Raw genomic sequence first — 16,334 nt, 5'->3', positions numbered from 1 at the left:
CCACCTTCAAAATTTATAAAACATCACTTTTATATAACTACTAGTCTTGAATTACAACTTTGGTAAGTCCCAGTAATTGTATAGGTTGACTTCATATAAAATGACAAGCCCAAAGTTGACCATTTTCTTATAATTGCATGTAGTGCAAATGTGCCGAATTCGGAAGGCTTGAAAGTCAAATTGGCCACAATATTAAAAATAAATGATTAGACGAGTAGTTATTGGTCCTATTTACTTTTATTTCCATTTCATTTTCAATATATACAGATTTTCTATGGTAGCCATTTAAAGTTGGTGTAGATGAAAATTAATGCAAAATTCACCATTTTCAGGGGGCCCAAAGTCGATGTGGTCAACCTACAAAATTTATAAAACATCACTTTTATATGACTACTAGTCTTAAATTACAACTTTGCTCAATCCCAGTAATTTTATAGGTTGACTTCATATAAAACGACAAGCCCAAAGTTGACCATTTTCTTATGATTGCATGTACTGCAAATGTGCCGAATTCGGAAGGTTTAAAAGTCAAAATGGCCACAATATTGAAAATAAATGACTAGATGCGTAGATATTGCCCCTATTTACTTTTATTTTATTTTATTTTCAATATTGGGGCCAATTTGACTTTCAAGCCTTCCGAATTCGGCACATTTGCGCTACATGCAATCATAAGAAAATGGTCAACTTTGGGCTTGTTGTTTTATATGAAGTCAACCTATACAATTACTGGGACTTAGCAAAGTTGGAATTTAAGACTAGTAGTTATATAAAAGTGATGTTTTATAAATTTTGAAAGTGGACCACATCGACTTTGGGCCCCTGAAAATGTTGAATTTACAATAAATGTCATCTTCGTGAGGGCGCTGTTCGAAATGTAAATGAGTTGTGACCTCAATTTTTGGATATGCATTGTATTTATCCTATATATAGCATCAGTGATAACAAAAAATAATTAATGTGACAAAAATGTGAATTTAAGAGGGTTAAACTTGCCAGTTTACAAAACCTTGCATTTTTCTTGCATATTTAATGACCCCGTGACACAACGCGCAATTACAGAATTTTTTTATTTTTTATTTTTTGACAAATTGGGCATGCAGTTAGTGTGTATACAAAGTCTTAGACCTCTCTCTCTTTTTATAAAGAAGGCACAGACTCCCAAAGATGAAATTTATTTAAAGGGCAACTTTTGGGTCCAAATTTAGACCCCCCTACTCCAACTTTAAATGGCTGCCACAGAAAATCCGCAAGAGCTACAGACCTCAAATTTGCAGGTTTTAATATTTTTACAGGTACAACATATGACTAAAATATAAAGCAAATCTGAGGGGGTCAGGTGGGACGCCTCCTTGATTTCATATGGAGTAACCCTCTTGCGTAAATTCACACAAGCCAACTTTGAGCAATCTTTATCAAAATCGGAACATTTTTGACTGGGTCAAACTCTAACTACTCTTTTTTTTTTTTTGGGCAGGGGGGTCATTAGATTGGCGAAATTTTTATTTTTGCCATTAAATTCTACCAACAAAAGCATTGAATAGTCGCGCGCCATATGTCGGATCAAGATGCTAGATTTGACCTTTCTTCAAGTCCTAATGCATCAAGAACAAATGCACTGTTTTAGGAAAATATGGATAAAATCAGAAATCTCTTCCTCTGCCTTATGGTTCTGTCATACCATGTGGTTTCCAAAGTACGTCCAAGGTTCGTTATTAAAGTTCAAGTTCAAATATATTTGCTTTCATCTCAATTCACATCAATGTTATAAAAACGGAAAATGCAAGATAAAGAATACATATGATATTACTATAAGATAACCCATAAGAATATGAAGAGTGAAGAGATGTGGATGCCGCAAAATACAACAACAAACAAACAAACAAAAAAGCGTGAAGCTTACAGCACAGCACCCAATCTGAACAAGATGGAAATTTAACTTACTTACAATTTTAATGTGTACAATGATAAAGTACAATAATAAATAAGTTTCAAATATATTATGCTAAAGAATTAATGGGTATCGACAGACAGAACAGTACAAGACAGGACATCACATCACCCAAGTAAAAAAAAACGGACAATTTGAAGATACCCTAAAGGATTTACATGCATTATCGGGGGGGCTGGGGCCCGGCCCCTCAATAATTTTTGGTGAGGGGCCCAAGTACTCTAGGCCTCCCCAATAATCTGAGGTAAAATTCAAAAAATTAGGATAAAATTCATAATTTTAAGCTAATATTCATAATTTTAGGTATAATTCAAAATGTAAGGCAAAATTCATGTAAAAATGTATCGATTTCAAAAGCTTCCGCGTAAACTAGATAAAAACATTATGATAAAAAAAGTTAGTTCCTTTTCTTATTCCTTTTTTTGTAACATTACAACTTAATTTGAAACTGTGAATCAATGTTTTATTTTGCAAAACACTCACATTATAGTATTTTAATGCCAATAAAATAGAACTGTATTTGTCTGGAATTGGTGAGTAATACTAATAGGCCTACAATCACTCATCACTGAAACCAGGTCAATGAGGTTGAGGTGACAATTATCACGATTAAAACAACAAACAAACAAATAAACAAACAAACAAATAAACAAACATACAAAACAATGTCATCTTTCTGAGTCAGCAATCGTGCGTGAACATCAACAAGTGCTTAGATGATTGTGTTACTTTCTTCATTTACCTCTCTGTAATAAAAAGCCTACCCGCATTATTGTGGATTTATCTTTCTTAAAAAATAAGTGATTGACACATAACACGAATGATTAGATGCATCCGGGGGTGTGTTTGCAAAACTACTGATAGCTGACACGAAATGTACAAAGTACAATGTAGTTTTACCATGATGGTACTTTGCTCATCTTAAATCATTTGATTTTGAGGAAATATTGGCGCTTATTTGGCCCCGCCTTTCTGACGTCATAACTAACAAAAAAAAAGACAAATAAAAACATATCCAAGTTCAAACGCGCACCATTCAGCAATCTAAATATTTCTGCTGTTTTCATCATGCAGTGCTTAAAAGAGCTTCTCTTTCTTTTCGAAATCCTTGCGATTTTCTCCAAAGCAACTTTAGCGAGCGATGATTTGTTTGATGAAGACATTAATAGACTTTTAAATTTTCTTCCAAATGAAAAGCGTGGTGACGGACCCGGTTTTAACGAAGTCCCCGGAACTTATCCTTTCACTTCAATAGAGCAGAATGAAATTTTGGCCAAACACAACGAATTGCGAGGAAACAGTGATCCACCAGCTTCTTTTATGCTTAAAGTGGTAAGTGATTTAATTAAAGTCAGCAACTAAACATCTCAAAAAAAGTAACTAACCCCTCTTAAATAATGGCCATTATTCAAAAACGGGCGATTGTATTACAAATCTGTAAAATGCGTTGGAAGCAGAATTTATTTTTGCGCATTTTGACACCTCATTTGTAGCAATTGGGCCACAAAAAGTGTTTGTTTGCTCATCACACGGGGTAGAAAGGAGTAGGTCGATTTCCCTTTTTTTTTCTTTTTTTTAGATCTGTACACGTGTTGCAGCAAGTGTCAAACTTTAATTAGGCCTATAGATTAATGAATGGGAGAAATTAAGACAAAAATAATGCACGCGCGCTGATGCGTCTAATTTCGGGGCTTGCGCATTAGACGCATCAACACCAGCACAAGTGCCTTATTTTGTCTAATGTCTCAAGCAACAGGTAATACACGTTCATTAAAATCTATTTCATACACCGAGAAGAAAAAAAAACACATGATTTTTGCTGTTTTCATTTCATAACAAAATTATCACTAAAAATGTTGGAAAATAGGACCAGACTATAAATATCCATCAACCCGCCCGAAAATGAATCAATCCTACGCGATGCTAACCTGTGCGAAAGCACTGCGTGTAGTACGCGGAGTGCATATTATACACAATCAGTGCACTCCGCGTACTTTTCTAACCACTTTTCTGATTGGCTGCTTTGATATAGGAGTGTATGAATGTATTTTAACCTTACCATCTGAAGTTTTTAATCCGTGGCAACAAAATCTTGATAAAGATTCAGAATAAATTCAGAATGAATGCACATGCTTGTTGCAAGGATGACGAGCTGGAGTACAAAATCCCAGACCGTATACATGGTATACTTGTTTGGTTCTCTATATTGATGTTGATTGATGGTAAAATATTGTTGGGGGAGGGCTAAAAGGGAAAAATGAAAGCTGTGATTGTCAGGAATATTAACTTTCAAGTGTCATTTGGCATTTTTATAGAAAAAACATAATTTTCTTTATTTTTATATCATTGTTTAAAAAAGTGTTTGATGTTTTTTGATTTTTTGGGTCGGTCGTGTCTGGGCAAACAAACACTTTTTTTGGCCTGACTTCTATTGCATTTGATACTGTCACATCCATATAAACATCTCAAAAAAGTAATAAATTCTGCTTGCAACGCATTTTACAGATTTGTAATACGATAGCCCGTTTTTGAATAATGGCCATTATTTAAAGGAGGGTATAATTACATTTTTGAGATGTTTACAATGTGCTGTATGACTGTTTAAAGAAAGAAATCACAAACAGACCATACCTTGAGTTGTGAAGTCTTTTATTTTCATGTTCTTCTTTCAAAACACGTCGAAGCAAGTAGCCAAAATTTGAGTTTTATTTTGCGGCTTTTTGTTGGGAAAAAATGAAAATAAACAAAAATCATGACTTTAAAATTGTGAAAATAACCTAATGTGCACGAATTTTACGCATAAGGATTTTTTATAGCCTAATAATTGTATTATTTAAACATTTTAATAAACTGACATGAAAAACATGGTATTTTCATGTCACATCTTGGGGGCAGAGAAGACATCTTATCCATCCCAGAATCCTTTGCAACATGATACATCGCGCCATTTCATCAAATCACATTCCCATTATTTTGTACAGGTTCTCTTTGTATTCATTTTGAGAATAGACTGGCTAAACAAGTTTAAAAAAATAAACATAATTTGCAAAATCTGGATATGCTCTGTTCATTGAGGCCCATTTCGCAGTTTGCATTTAAAATCACTTCTTGATGAATGTAAATCAAAACTTAAATGGGGCGACAATTTTTTTGCAGTTGCAGCACCGTTTATCGAATTCACTTCTAGTCTACTGTAGTAGACCAGTTTAATTTATCATTCGCTAAATTAATCTCTCTGAACTGGAAAACTCATCATTCCCCAGCAAACACAAAAACGTTTTAAAAACGTTTTAAATAAGTTATATTTTGGCTTTTGGTTTAGGTAAAAACGTCGGGTTATATAAAGGTCATGATAACGTTTTAAAACATTTTGTATGGAAACACACTACAACAATATTTTTAAATGTTTTCAAAAATGTTATTGTAAACTATTTTTGCAAACATTTTTGCCAAATATTGTGTCAATACTTAAATAACATTATATGGTAAAATATTTGAACCCAGCAAACACAGAAATGTTCTTAAAATGTTTTTTCAAAACCTTTTAATAACATTTAAATGTCGGGTTATATCAAGGTCATGAAAACGATTTTAAAACGTTATTGAAAATATTTTGGGCAAACATTTTCGCAAAATATTTTTTCAACCCCAAAATAACATTCTGTTTAGAATGTTTTTTATCAAGTTTTTAAGAATGTTTTTGGAATGTTATTAAAACGTTTTTATACCCTTTATATAACCCGACATTTAAACGTTTTCTGTAAAACATTTTTGTTTTCTGAGCAGTAGATTATTAAAAATGTTTTTAAGGTTACGAAAACGTTTTATACTCTTAATATACCCTTTATATAACCCGACATTTAAACGTTTTCTGACAAGCTTTTATAACCTTTTGCGAATGATGTCGAAAACGTTTTGTGTTTGCTGGGTCCTGTTCTGATTCAACAGCTCAGATATTCATGAGAAAACTTTTTTCTCTGGGCAGGGCAGTCACTGGAGATTTGATGTGTTTCGTCATAGATTTTAAATGGTTTCATGCATGGAAACGTATGAATTGTTTATCAAAAAAAAAAAAAAAAGGAATGCAGCGCAGTCTAATTCACTTCCTGAGTACATCAAATCCACCAAAACTGTTGATGGTTTTAAAAAGGCTCTTAAAATTCCTTGAATAAGTATACTGCCAATATAACAATAATTTACTTCGTGTTTGAACTCTTGCTATATACACATTAGGCCCTAAATATATTTTTTTGGTTTTTTATGTATTGGTTTTCATCATTGTATATCGTCATGTTATCTTAAAGTATAGTTTTCTTTTGTCTTAAACTGCTTTTGTATTGCGCCTTGATAAATAACTTGTTTTGATGTTATGCGCACGTAAGTTACATTTTGTCACTATCGACCCATCACTAGATAGCAAATCGGTACTCAATAAAAAGTAAGGGGGTTCTGACAAAAAATGAAAGAAAAAAGTGCCCCTTTGACCAAAAAATGAAAGAAAAATAGGGGGCAAAGGAAAAGAAAAGGGGCAATGAGCCTCTTTTCCACCAACATTCACCTTCATCAATGGGCGGAAATGATGTAAAATACAAAATTTGCCACACAAAATCCTTTTTTGGAAGCTGGAACACATGCACAGTCTCTCTAAAAAACAAAACTGATATATGTATTGTATGATGCAATTTTTTCATCTGTGCCCTCGAAATTTAATTTACCCCCCCCGAGTCCCGACTAAGAAAGCTGGCTTCGCCCTGAATCCCCCTAAAATAAGTACCTTCTACAGTATAGGGTCCACAACTTATAAGTTCCCCCTAAATACTTTTTAAAATAAATCGAAAAATATTTGACAAAATGCAAACGTGTAAAAATGTATGACTAGCCGTATTTGTTTTACACATATGGACCAAATTATAGCGTCACACGTCATTGCGTTCAGTCAAAATGGCCATGGTTCATTATGTAAAAAAAAGAGACCGTGAAAAGTTGCATCTGAGTCCATCAGCTCTCAAACAATACAGCAGGCCATGTCTATTCATGTGTTTGGTAAAGAAAACCTGACTGCTATGACTCAGGTGCCACTTTTAAAACGGCCTCTTTTCTTACACAATTAACCATTGTGACTGAACGCAATGACGTGTGACTCTATAAATTGGTCCACATGTGTAAAACCAACGCTCTGCAGGGTCTATTGTTCTATTGTTTCCGATTAGAGCGCTGACATATTGGAAAATTTTGCCAATCAATATTCATGAGAGTGTACATTCAACGTCCAGTTTGCGAAATTGGGTGAGTTGTGTTTGGTAGGTGTGAAATACATCTGACTGGGCGTTTTAATTACGTAACGAATAAAGGCATTGACATCGTCGAATGGCTGCCCAGTGCTGTTATGTGTTTAGTTATTATATAGGCCTAATAATTAAATGTATTCATCATTCCTTTCTTTTCCCTTCTCTGTACTTATTTTTTCCTAGGCCTACATTTTATCACTCCCTCGCTCTCATTGTCCCCTCTCACCCTCCCTCTCTCATTCCCATCATTTTCCTTATATTTCTATTTATCTACTTGCCTTTATTATCCCTTCCTCCGGAACCCCTTTATTCGAAACAATGGTACCACTTTTATGAATAGCCTGTCGCAACTTCTAATCGGCATCAAACGAACAAAAGATTATATAATCTATTGCGACTCTATTTCTATTTAAAAGCTCTTTGTGTAAAACAAATAGGGCTTCACATATCTTTTTGCATTGTTATATTTAAAAAAAATATCTTTTGACTTATTCTAAAAAGTATTAGGGGGGGGGGCTTAAAAGTTGTGGACCCTATACATTGACACTTGATAAATACAACAACTTAATGCTTAAGATTTACACACGTTTTGCATAAAATGCAAGAACAGTGTATATACAGTAGATTTGAATCTAATTTAAAAAGCACTATTCTTGTAATTGATTTGTAAATTGCACCCTTTTACAGCTCTCAAATTACAAAATACAAACCATCTAAACGCTAAACCTGTTATTAATGCTTTGCATGTTTACCATTAGTTTGTGCAACAGACCGTGCGAGTAGTCTTTGATAAAGATTAGCTGACCATAGGTAGGCCCGTAGCCAAGGGTTGTTGGGGTGCACCCCCCCCCCCAAAAAAATGCAAAAGTATACAAAAAGTCCAAAAATTTAAGAAATTGCGAGCGTAACGAGCCAAAAAAATATGATTTTTTAAGCTCTTTTGGTCAAAAATTTTGGGAAGAAAGTCCACTTTTGGTCAAAACAGGTCTAAATTTGGGAAAGAAAGTCCACTTTTCACAGAATTGCCCCCCACCCTTGGAAAAAAGTCCACTTTTTCAAAATAAGAACCCCTCCCCCCAAAAAAAATACGGGTCTGACTATAGGCTTCAACATAAAAAGTTTTTAAGATATTTTCTCAAAATATCTTTGGAACCGCTGAACTTATACTAGGCTTGTTTATACTCCTAATGCAATTTTCATGCTGATTCCAAATATGGTCATGAAAATGTACAATTTTTGAATTTTTAAATTTGTCTTTTTGAATTTTTAAATTTGTCATCTGCTGTCTATCCCTGCCTGGAGAGAGTTACACACATTTACAAAACAATTACAAGAAAGTAATTTATCTGCAGACACTGTTTTTGCAGTGTATGATTCTATTCACTATAGCTAATATAATATAGTTAATTATTAATTAATTAGCTAATTTGACTGCTAAGACTAAGACCCCGGTCACACGTGCATGTTTTTACCAAGTAAAGATGGTCGGACCATGGTACGGGTAGTGTGTGACAGCACAGGACCATGGTCAGACTATAGTCAGACCATCTTTCCCCAACTATGCTAATTAGCATCATTAGTGCCCAAGTTACTATGGTCGGACCATAGTATAGTACAAAAAAACACCTGTGTGACCACAATGCGTCATCCGATCATGCATTTCAGCAATACTTTTGAATGGCAGTGTAATTAGCATACATGTGCGTATGACTGAGTAATCATTATCCAACTACAGTACACTGCAGTGTGACCATACATTGTTTAGTCAACTATAGTTGGACCATGGTAAATAAAACGATGGTCGGATGACGCAATTACGTATGTGTGACCGGGGTCTTAGCAAAATGAAAAAGAACGTCATTAAAAATACATGTGCCATTTACAAAATTGACCAAAAAATCACTATACGCCACTATGGAATACAGTCGATGATGTATATAAATATAAAATTTAGATTATAGAATGCAGAAATTGTCAAATACCCAGCAAACACAAAACGTTTTCGACATCATTCGGAAAAGGTTATAAAAGGTTGTCAGAAAATGTTTAAATGTCGGGTTATATAAAGGGTACATTAATGGTATAAAACGTTTTCATAACATTAAATAACATTTGTTGGTAATTTACTGCACAGCAAACACAAATGTTTTACATAAAACATTTAAATGTCGGGTTATATAAAGGGTATTTAAACGTTTTAATAACATTCCAAAAACATTTTTGAAAACTTGGTACAAATCATTCTAAACAGAATGTTATTTTGGGGTTAAAAAAATATTTGGCAAAAAATGGTTGCCCACTATTTACAATAATGTTTTTAAAATGTTTTCACGACCTTTATATAACCCGACATTTAAATGTTATTAAAACGTTGTGTAAAAAAACACATTTCTGTGTTTGCTGGGTGCAAATATTTTAACATAATGTAATTTAAGTGTTGACAAAATATTTGGCCAAAAATGTTTGCAAAAATAGTTTACAATGACATATTTCAAAAACATTTTAAAAATATTGTTGTAGTGTGTTTTCATACAAAAGACGATTTCATGACCATTATAACCTGACATTTTAATGTTATTAAAACGTTTTTACCTAAACCAAAACCCAAAATATAGCTTATTTAAAACGTCTTGAAAACGTTTTTGTGTTTGCTGGGTATGCATAGGGCAGCTATTACACACAGGGTCTTCTTGAAACAACCTCTAATTGATAATTTTCTACAAACACAAACATTTATAGCCAAATATACATGTTTTTAATTTAATCAGATATCTTTGTGAATATTCCTGCAATTTCTTTATTTTCCTGGACTTAAATATGGGTCATATAATGACACAGCATTGTTTTGATTGGCATTACCATAGTCCCCTTCATAGTAATCAAAGTCATCCTCCTCGCCGTATTCCCCGTTTCTAAGCGCATACCAGAGTCGTTGCATACCAGTTTGAGCATCACCTGTATCGCCATCTAAATAATGCTCATCTTCAAGTCTAGCCGGTCCTGCTGCTGCTCCCGGCCATGCTCCTGCTGCTGCTCCCGGTCCTGCTCCTGCTGCTGCTCCCGGCCCTGCTCCTGCTGCTGCTTCCGGCCATGCTCCTGCTGCTGCTCCCGGCCATGCTCCTGCTGCTGCTCCCGGTCCAGCTCCTGCTGCTGCTCCAGCTCCTCCTGCTGGGTTACCCGCTGGCGGGTGTCCTGAAAATGTTCCTTTAAACTTGGGGTTCCAACCTGGTCTGGTGCCTTCACCACCATTATAGTAGAGGTATTCATCGTGGGGCCAGCTTTGATAAACAGTACGAAACCAAAGTCTCTGAACTGGACGGAAGTTATTAGTGAGTCGACGGTGCAATTCTGGACCAGCTCCGGGTCCATATGGGGGTGTTTGGAATTTTGACAGTTGACGCAACTTTGCGATTTGAGCGCGGGATATGGGTATTTCGTTCTCAAATACAGTCCAGGTTACAGTCTCATAACAACCAGGAGTCGTTAGCGATCCGGCATAACGATAAAATCTTGAGAGATCACTTGGAATGAGCGTGTTCAGTGGAATCCTGGTGGTGAAAATGTGCGGATTGTTTGCATATTTTACCGCTTGCAAGTTATTAATGATGGGGTCCCAGGCCGCGTTATGCCGACCCAACTTAAACCAAAATCCAAGCTCAGCTAGTCCGTTTGGTTTTGATATGGCCTCACCAATATTACGATATAACGTATTATAATGTATGATATGCATTTCAGCTGGATAGGCATTGCCATCTTTGGTATGTTCAGATCCTTTTGAGTTATCACTACCCCAGTGCAGATGAAACTCAGTCGCTTTATACTTATTTGGTAAACCTCCACCGCTTATGAAAAAGTTACCTGCTAACGTCACAGATAATGTAGTGCCAGTGTTCTCCATTCGAATAGGCCCTCCTGCAAGATTGGCACCATAGCCTTGAAGAACGAAAGGTGCAAAGTTTTCCTGACCTGTTTCAAAAGTGTTAATGTTAATTGGTGATTGCTTTCTACCGAGACATGCTGATGCACCGGGTATCTTACCCCAGTTGGATGGTCCTGTAGGGCCGCTGTAACTCCAACTCACCTTTCCCTCAGCTTGGCTGGTGAACAATACAATGAAAAGATACACACCAAACACCATCATGGTGTTACTTGAGTTGAAATCACCAGCGTCTTGAAATTCTTCGAGTCCGTTAAACTAAAAACTTTCTCCTCTCTCACCAACTCGGAGGTCTGAACTTGGTGGTTTTTAATGAAGGAGTGATCCCGGGGAGTGATCATGATCAAGTAAAAAGGGTTGGTTGACACTTTTTTTTCTATTCATTGATTGATGCCCTTCAACCCTCCAGAGACCTTGGTTGCCTTATTGTTTCATATTATGAAAGACTCACTGTTTTGTCCCAAGTTGACCTGAACAGAAAGGACAAACCTCAAGTCTGATTGCCAATTATCCTTGGTCTGATTTACATTGACTTTGTTGTCAGAGTTGCCAACCCTGTAATGTAGCCCAATTAGGTGGTTTTGAAAATTTGCCCTGTAACTTTTGCCAATTTTTGGTATTAGAAAAACCAATGGTTTTAAGAAATTGGGTGACTTTTCCAAATAGAAAGTCCACAGTCTCTTTCACTTGGTCAACTGGTATTATGAACGTTTTGAATGTCTAAATATTGACGCCGCAGCATACATTTAAATCAATGTAACCCAAGATTTGAAAGTTACAGTAAGTTGAATTCTATTGATTTGTATTCAGTATAATGGAAGGAAATTTGTGTAATGATATCCGAGTGTTTTTGTATTGTTGCAAGACTAGTGCAACTTTCAAATCTTGACCTCACTACATTAAATTGACCGGTGTTTTATTGTTTTCTGGGCTTATCGTAAATGAGGTGTCAAAATGCGCAGAAATGAATTCTGCTTCCAACACATTTTACAGATTTGTAATACAATAGCCCGTTTTTGAATAATGGCCATTGCATTATTTAAGGGGGTTACCCAGCAAACACATAACGTTTTCGATATCATTTGGAAAAGGTGAGAAAGGTTGCCAGAAGACGTTTAAATGCCGGGTTATATAAAGGGTATATCAAGGATATAAAACGTTTTCATAACATTCAAAAACATTTTATGATAACTTACTGCAAATATTCTAACATATTGTTATTTAAGTGTTGCCAAATATTTTGCAGAAAATGTTTGCAAAAAATATTTTACAATAACGACCAACAATACCTCGTCTACCCTTAAGCTTAAGCATCATCAATTTTATCTCGTGCGCTAGTATACAAATACAACATGTTTTGAGGGGAAGTAGTCAAAACTACTGGTCCCGAGGTGTTGGATGTTTTGACTACTTCCCGACGCGTCAGCGTCGGAAGTAGTCAAATCATCCAACACCGACGTAATTTCTTAATTTAGGTATAATACAGTGCAGAAAAAGATGTCAAAAAATCTGTTAAAACAGATTTCCAATAAATTGTTCCATTTTCCATTTTGGGTTAAATACTCAATTTTCATGCGCGGGATATTTGAAACATAAAATGAAAACATGTCCATTGCACTTTTTCCTCGAGATGTACTATAATATCAAGGTTACGGATATATTATAATCCCTTCTTATCTTCACTGATCCATCAGATACCTATTGTTATGAATGATCAATGAAAAGGTTCAGAACTGGGCTACTAATGGTCTTGTCAAGTATCTATAGTTATTTTCATGACTGTGTCAACTCAAAAATCAGGCAAGGTCGAATGTAGGAAAAGTATGATCAGTTGAGCTGTACGATGCGTTAGCCTCTTCCCTTGTTTGAATAGGTTTATATTATATTAGGCTGCCGGCTGGTGGGTAAGTAAAATTGATTTCGTACCTGACTGCTCATATCTAGTATACCAGACTTGAGACATGTTTATCAGGGTGGTTAGGGCGTTGGCCACACTAGCCAAAAGTCAGGAATTCAAGTCCCCGAACAGGCAGACATTCCCGGAGTTTTTTCTGTCAATCACACTCATGTCTGTCAATAAACATGATAAAGGTTGGATAAGTCAATTATATGCAACACTGGCGTCTCAAGTGGGCAATCTTACTCATATTAGTCATTTAACTAGGCAGGATAGGCCTACATCAGGTCCGAACGCAAATTTGGTGTCATTATGGTCCATATTACTATGACATTTAAAAAAAAGGACACCTGCCTCTTCTTCTCTCGCTTTCTTCTCTTTCTAGTCTGTCTCTCCCCCTCCCCAACTCTCACGTGTGCCATCTTTTGAATTATGTGGATATCTGAATTATATTGGATGTTGTATTTCCTTTACCCTTTCCCCCTCTCACTGTTTTAGCAGTAGGCCTATGATCAACGTGGAAAAATCAAAATAAACGGAATAAACTCCTCCCTGCTCTGCTCGCCCTCTCTTCTCTCGATCTCCTCTCCTCTCCTCTCCTCTCCTCCCCTCCACCAGATCATCTCCTCGTCTAGCATCCCCACTCTCTCAAATAATATACATTTAAAATAGATTTGAGTCTGGCAATTTTGCCTGAAGCAATTATCAGATTACTAATTCCAATGAAAGAAATCCTATTAGTTTCACTTCAACGCACTTCTCTGGTGTTGCATATTACCAAGTTTTAAGGTGTATCATAATATGACCGATTTTTGCGCGATTGCACGAACAAGTATACGTAATTCTTGGCAACACTGATTACTATTGATTAATTTATATTAATCATTTTAATGTATATTTCTATGTTGGGCTATTTTCACGATCTACTCCCGCTTAGGCTGGAGTACCTATACACCCAACGCAAGTCAATTGAAGCCGTACAATTTATCGCGAATTTACGACCGTAAAATTTAGACACTTCTTTTGTTTAGATTAGCATCAACCTCATCTCACTTTTTCATGTCAGAAATTAACATAACTCCCAAAACCGAAACAGAAGTTATCTTCGTTCAACTTTTCTGTAGTCAACAAAAGACTAGAATAAAAGGATTGTTCACGCGTACCATGCTAACACTTCAAAATAACAATGAGATCACCGGAAACCGAAACAGAAACAGAAAAGATAAAACGAGGGAAGGAATGTTGATACTTATTTTGTTATCAATGAATATTACGACACGAAGCTATAAAATAGAACTGCATAGAACGTAAATTATAGAGTCCAAAAAGAGAGGCGTTACGTTCGCGAGTGATACCTAGAGAACCGATTTTACAAATGTGACCAGCTACCACGAAATGAGCATAAAGTCGCAAGTTGGTAGTTCTGAGACATCCTGGCTAACTAAGTTGATTTGTGTCCCACGCGTGAGTACAAGCTATAACATGCCCTTCGAGAATGGCCCATATTGTGCCCCATCCACAATGGTCATATAGACAAATTACTGGCTTGAAACAAAGGACACCAACGCAGTAGCCAGGGCGTTTCGAAACTACCAACTTGCGCCTTTACGCTCATTTCGTGGTAGCAGGTCACAAATATATGATTCAATGCCCATCTAACCCATATTATATGAAGTCTGATCCGCAACAGAGATACGTTCCTACTATACCTGAAATTTACGGGTAAGCGTTATCATCGTTTCCCGTTGTATTCTGGAATATGGCTAGAAAGCCTGCATGACAAACCCAATAGTGGAAACACTAATAAATTAAAGGGATACCCATCACATCAAAAACAAAGCACACAAAAACAAAAGGTGCCAAGACAAAACAAGGACAGGTGGAATGGAGAATATCAAGGTGTAGCGTATTTCTTTGGGTATTTTCGGTCTTGGAGAAAGTATTTAAGCATTGCGATATAGCTAAGAAATGCGAAATCATTTCATCTTTGTAGACTGGTTCTAGTTTGGAAATATGTGCTTATTTAAGCATCAAGCGACAAGTTCGCGTAAAAGCTGGCAACCAAATCAATTTGGTTAATTCAGGTATGCTGAATTCAAAAATTTTGTCTGCCAAGCTATATTTGCGAGTAGGACATAGTTACCAAGTTACGAAGCTCAACAGGCCCAAGGTCAATTTGCATGTTATACAGGGGTGAAAAATTAAAGTTGCTCCGATTTTCGTAAAAAAATGGATGCAAACTGTTCCTCAAGTAAAAAAAAAAAAAAAAAAGAATAGGTTTTTCTACATATCTTGACTCTTTGCTGTGTAACATGCTATCTAGACATCGCAGATAGTGCAAACTATTCTTTTTCTGAAACTTCTAAGCAAGGCAAACAATTTGCGTCAACCTTTACGAAAATTGGAGCAACTGTGACTTTTGACCCATACACAACAAGCAAATCAACATGTGACCTTTTGTGCCCCATAACTTCTCAAACATAGCACGTATACGCTCTAACATTACATTTTTGGGATCCGCAGGGCCAGACGAACAATTTGACATGTTTTAAAGTGTTATTGGAATAAAATAAATTTCTGCCCCCTATACGATTCTATGGGGTCATTTGAAGGTCTTTTTGAGGGTCACGATGTCAAAATATTGCTCAAAGTGGCAGACAGCAGATTCGAATAAAGCATACCCGAATGAACAAATTAGTCTATTGCAGAAAAATAATTTAAATATTTCGATATAAAACTTAAAATTTTGATTATGAGAACAGGATCTCTTTCTGCAAAATGGTACTGTTGAAATTTGGTAGATGGGTTTTTAGTACAATTGTAATCAAAACAACGCTGATTTTCAAATAAATTCCGATATTGTTGGTGTTTTGGCCACTTTTGATTTTCTTATTTTTCTTTCTCTAAAATAAAAATGTCTGTATTCCTCCCTGTTGTATCAGGGATGGAATACCGCTCTGGAAGCATCAGCAAAAGAACATGTTGAAAAATGCCACTGGGAACATACGGCAGCTCTTGGTGGTCAAGGAGAAAGCCTGTGGATGGGTCCCAACGATGACCTGGTTAACAGACAAAATGAAGGTCCCAATGCAGTACAATCGTGGTACAATGAGGAAGGGTTTTACAACTACGACACAAACTCTTGCCAAGCTGGTAAAGTGTGTGGTCACTACTTCCAGGTAATTCATCTATAAATTCATATTGTAAACATTGAGACCTCTTTCTTCATTATGTTTCCCCCTTGTAAGTCGTCTTATAGTC

General features: G+C 36.0%; 2 protein-coding genes across 2 annotated transcripts in view; one reads left to right on the top strand and one right to left on the bottom strand.

Annotated features, from left to right (window-relative positions):
• The first annotated feature begins 3,017 nt into the window (after nucleotides 1–3,017).
• LOC140166023 (uncharacterized) overlaps nucleotides 3,018–16,334 on the top strand; it is a 28,921-nt gene continuing 15,604 nt past the window's right edge. Inside the window, exons 1-2 of the mRNA XM_072189399.1 lie at nucleotides 3,018–3,283; nucleotides 16,016–16,252. Coding sequence (XP_072045500.1) covers nucleotides 3,020–3,283; nucleotides 16,016–16,252 — 501 coding nt within the window. The 5' untranslated portion in view covers nucleotides 3,018–3,019. The remainder of the gene's footprint in view (nucleotides 3,284–16,015; nucleotides 16,253–16,334) is intronic.
• Nucleotides 9,581–11,473, bottom strand: LOC140166015 (carbonic anhydrase 1-like). The gene has a single exon (XM_072189387.1). The coding sequence runs from the start codon at nucleotides 11,378–11,380 to the stop codon at nucleotides 10,037–10,039; it is 1,344 nt and encodes a 447-aa protein (XP_072045488.1). The 5' UTR covers nucleotides 11,381–11,473; the 3' UTR covers nucleotides 9,581–10,036.

Source organism: Amphiura filiformis, chromosome 1, assembly GCF_039555335.1.
Source record: "Amphiura filiformis chromosome 1, Afil_fr2py, whole genome shotgun sequence".
Lineage (NCBI taxonomy): Eukaryota > Metazoa > Echinodermata > Ophiuroidea > Amphilepidida > Amphiuridae > Amphiura > Amphiura filiformis.
Note: the sequence above shows the minus strand (reverse complement) of the source record. Positions and strands in the feature narration are given on the sequence as shown.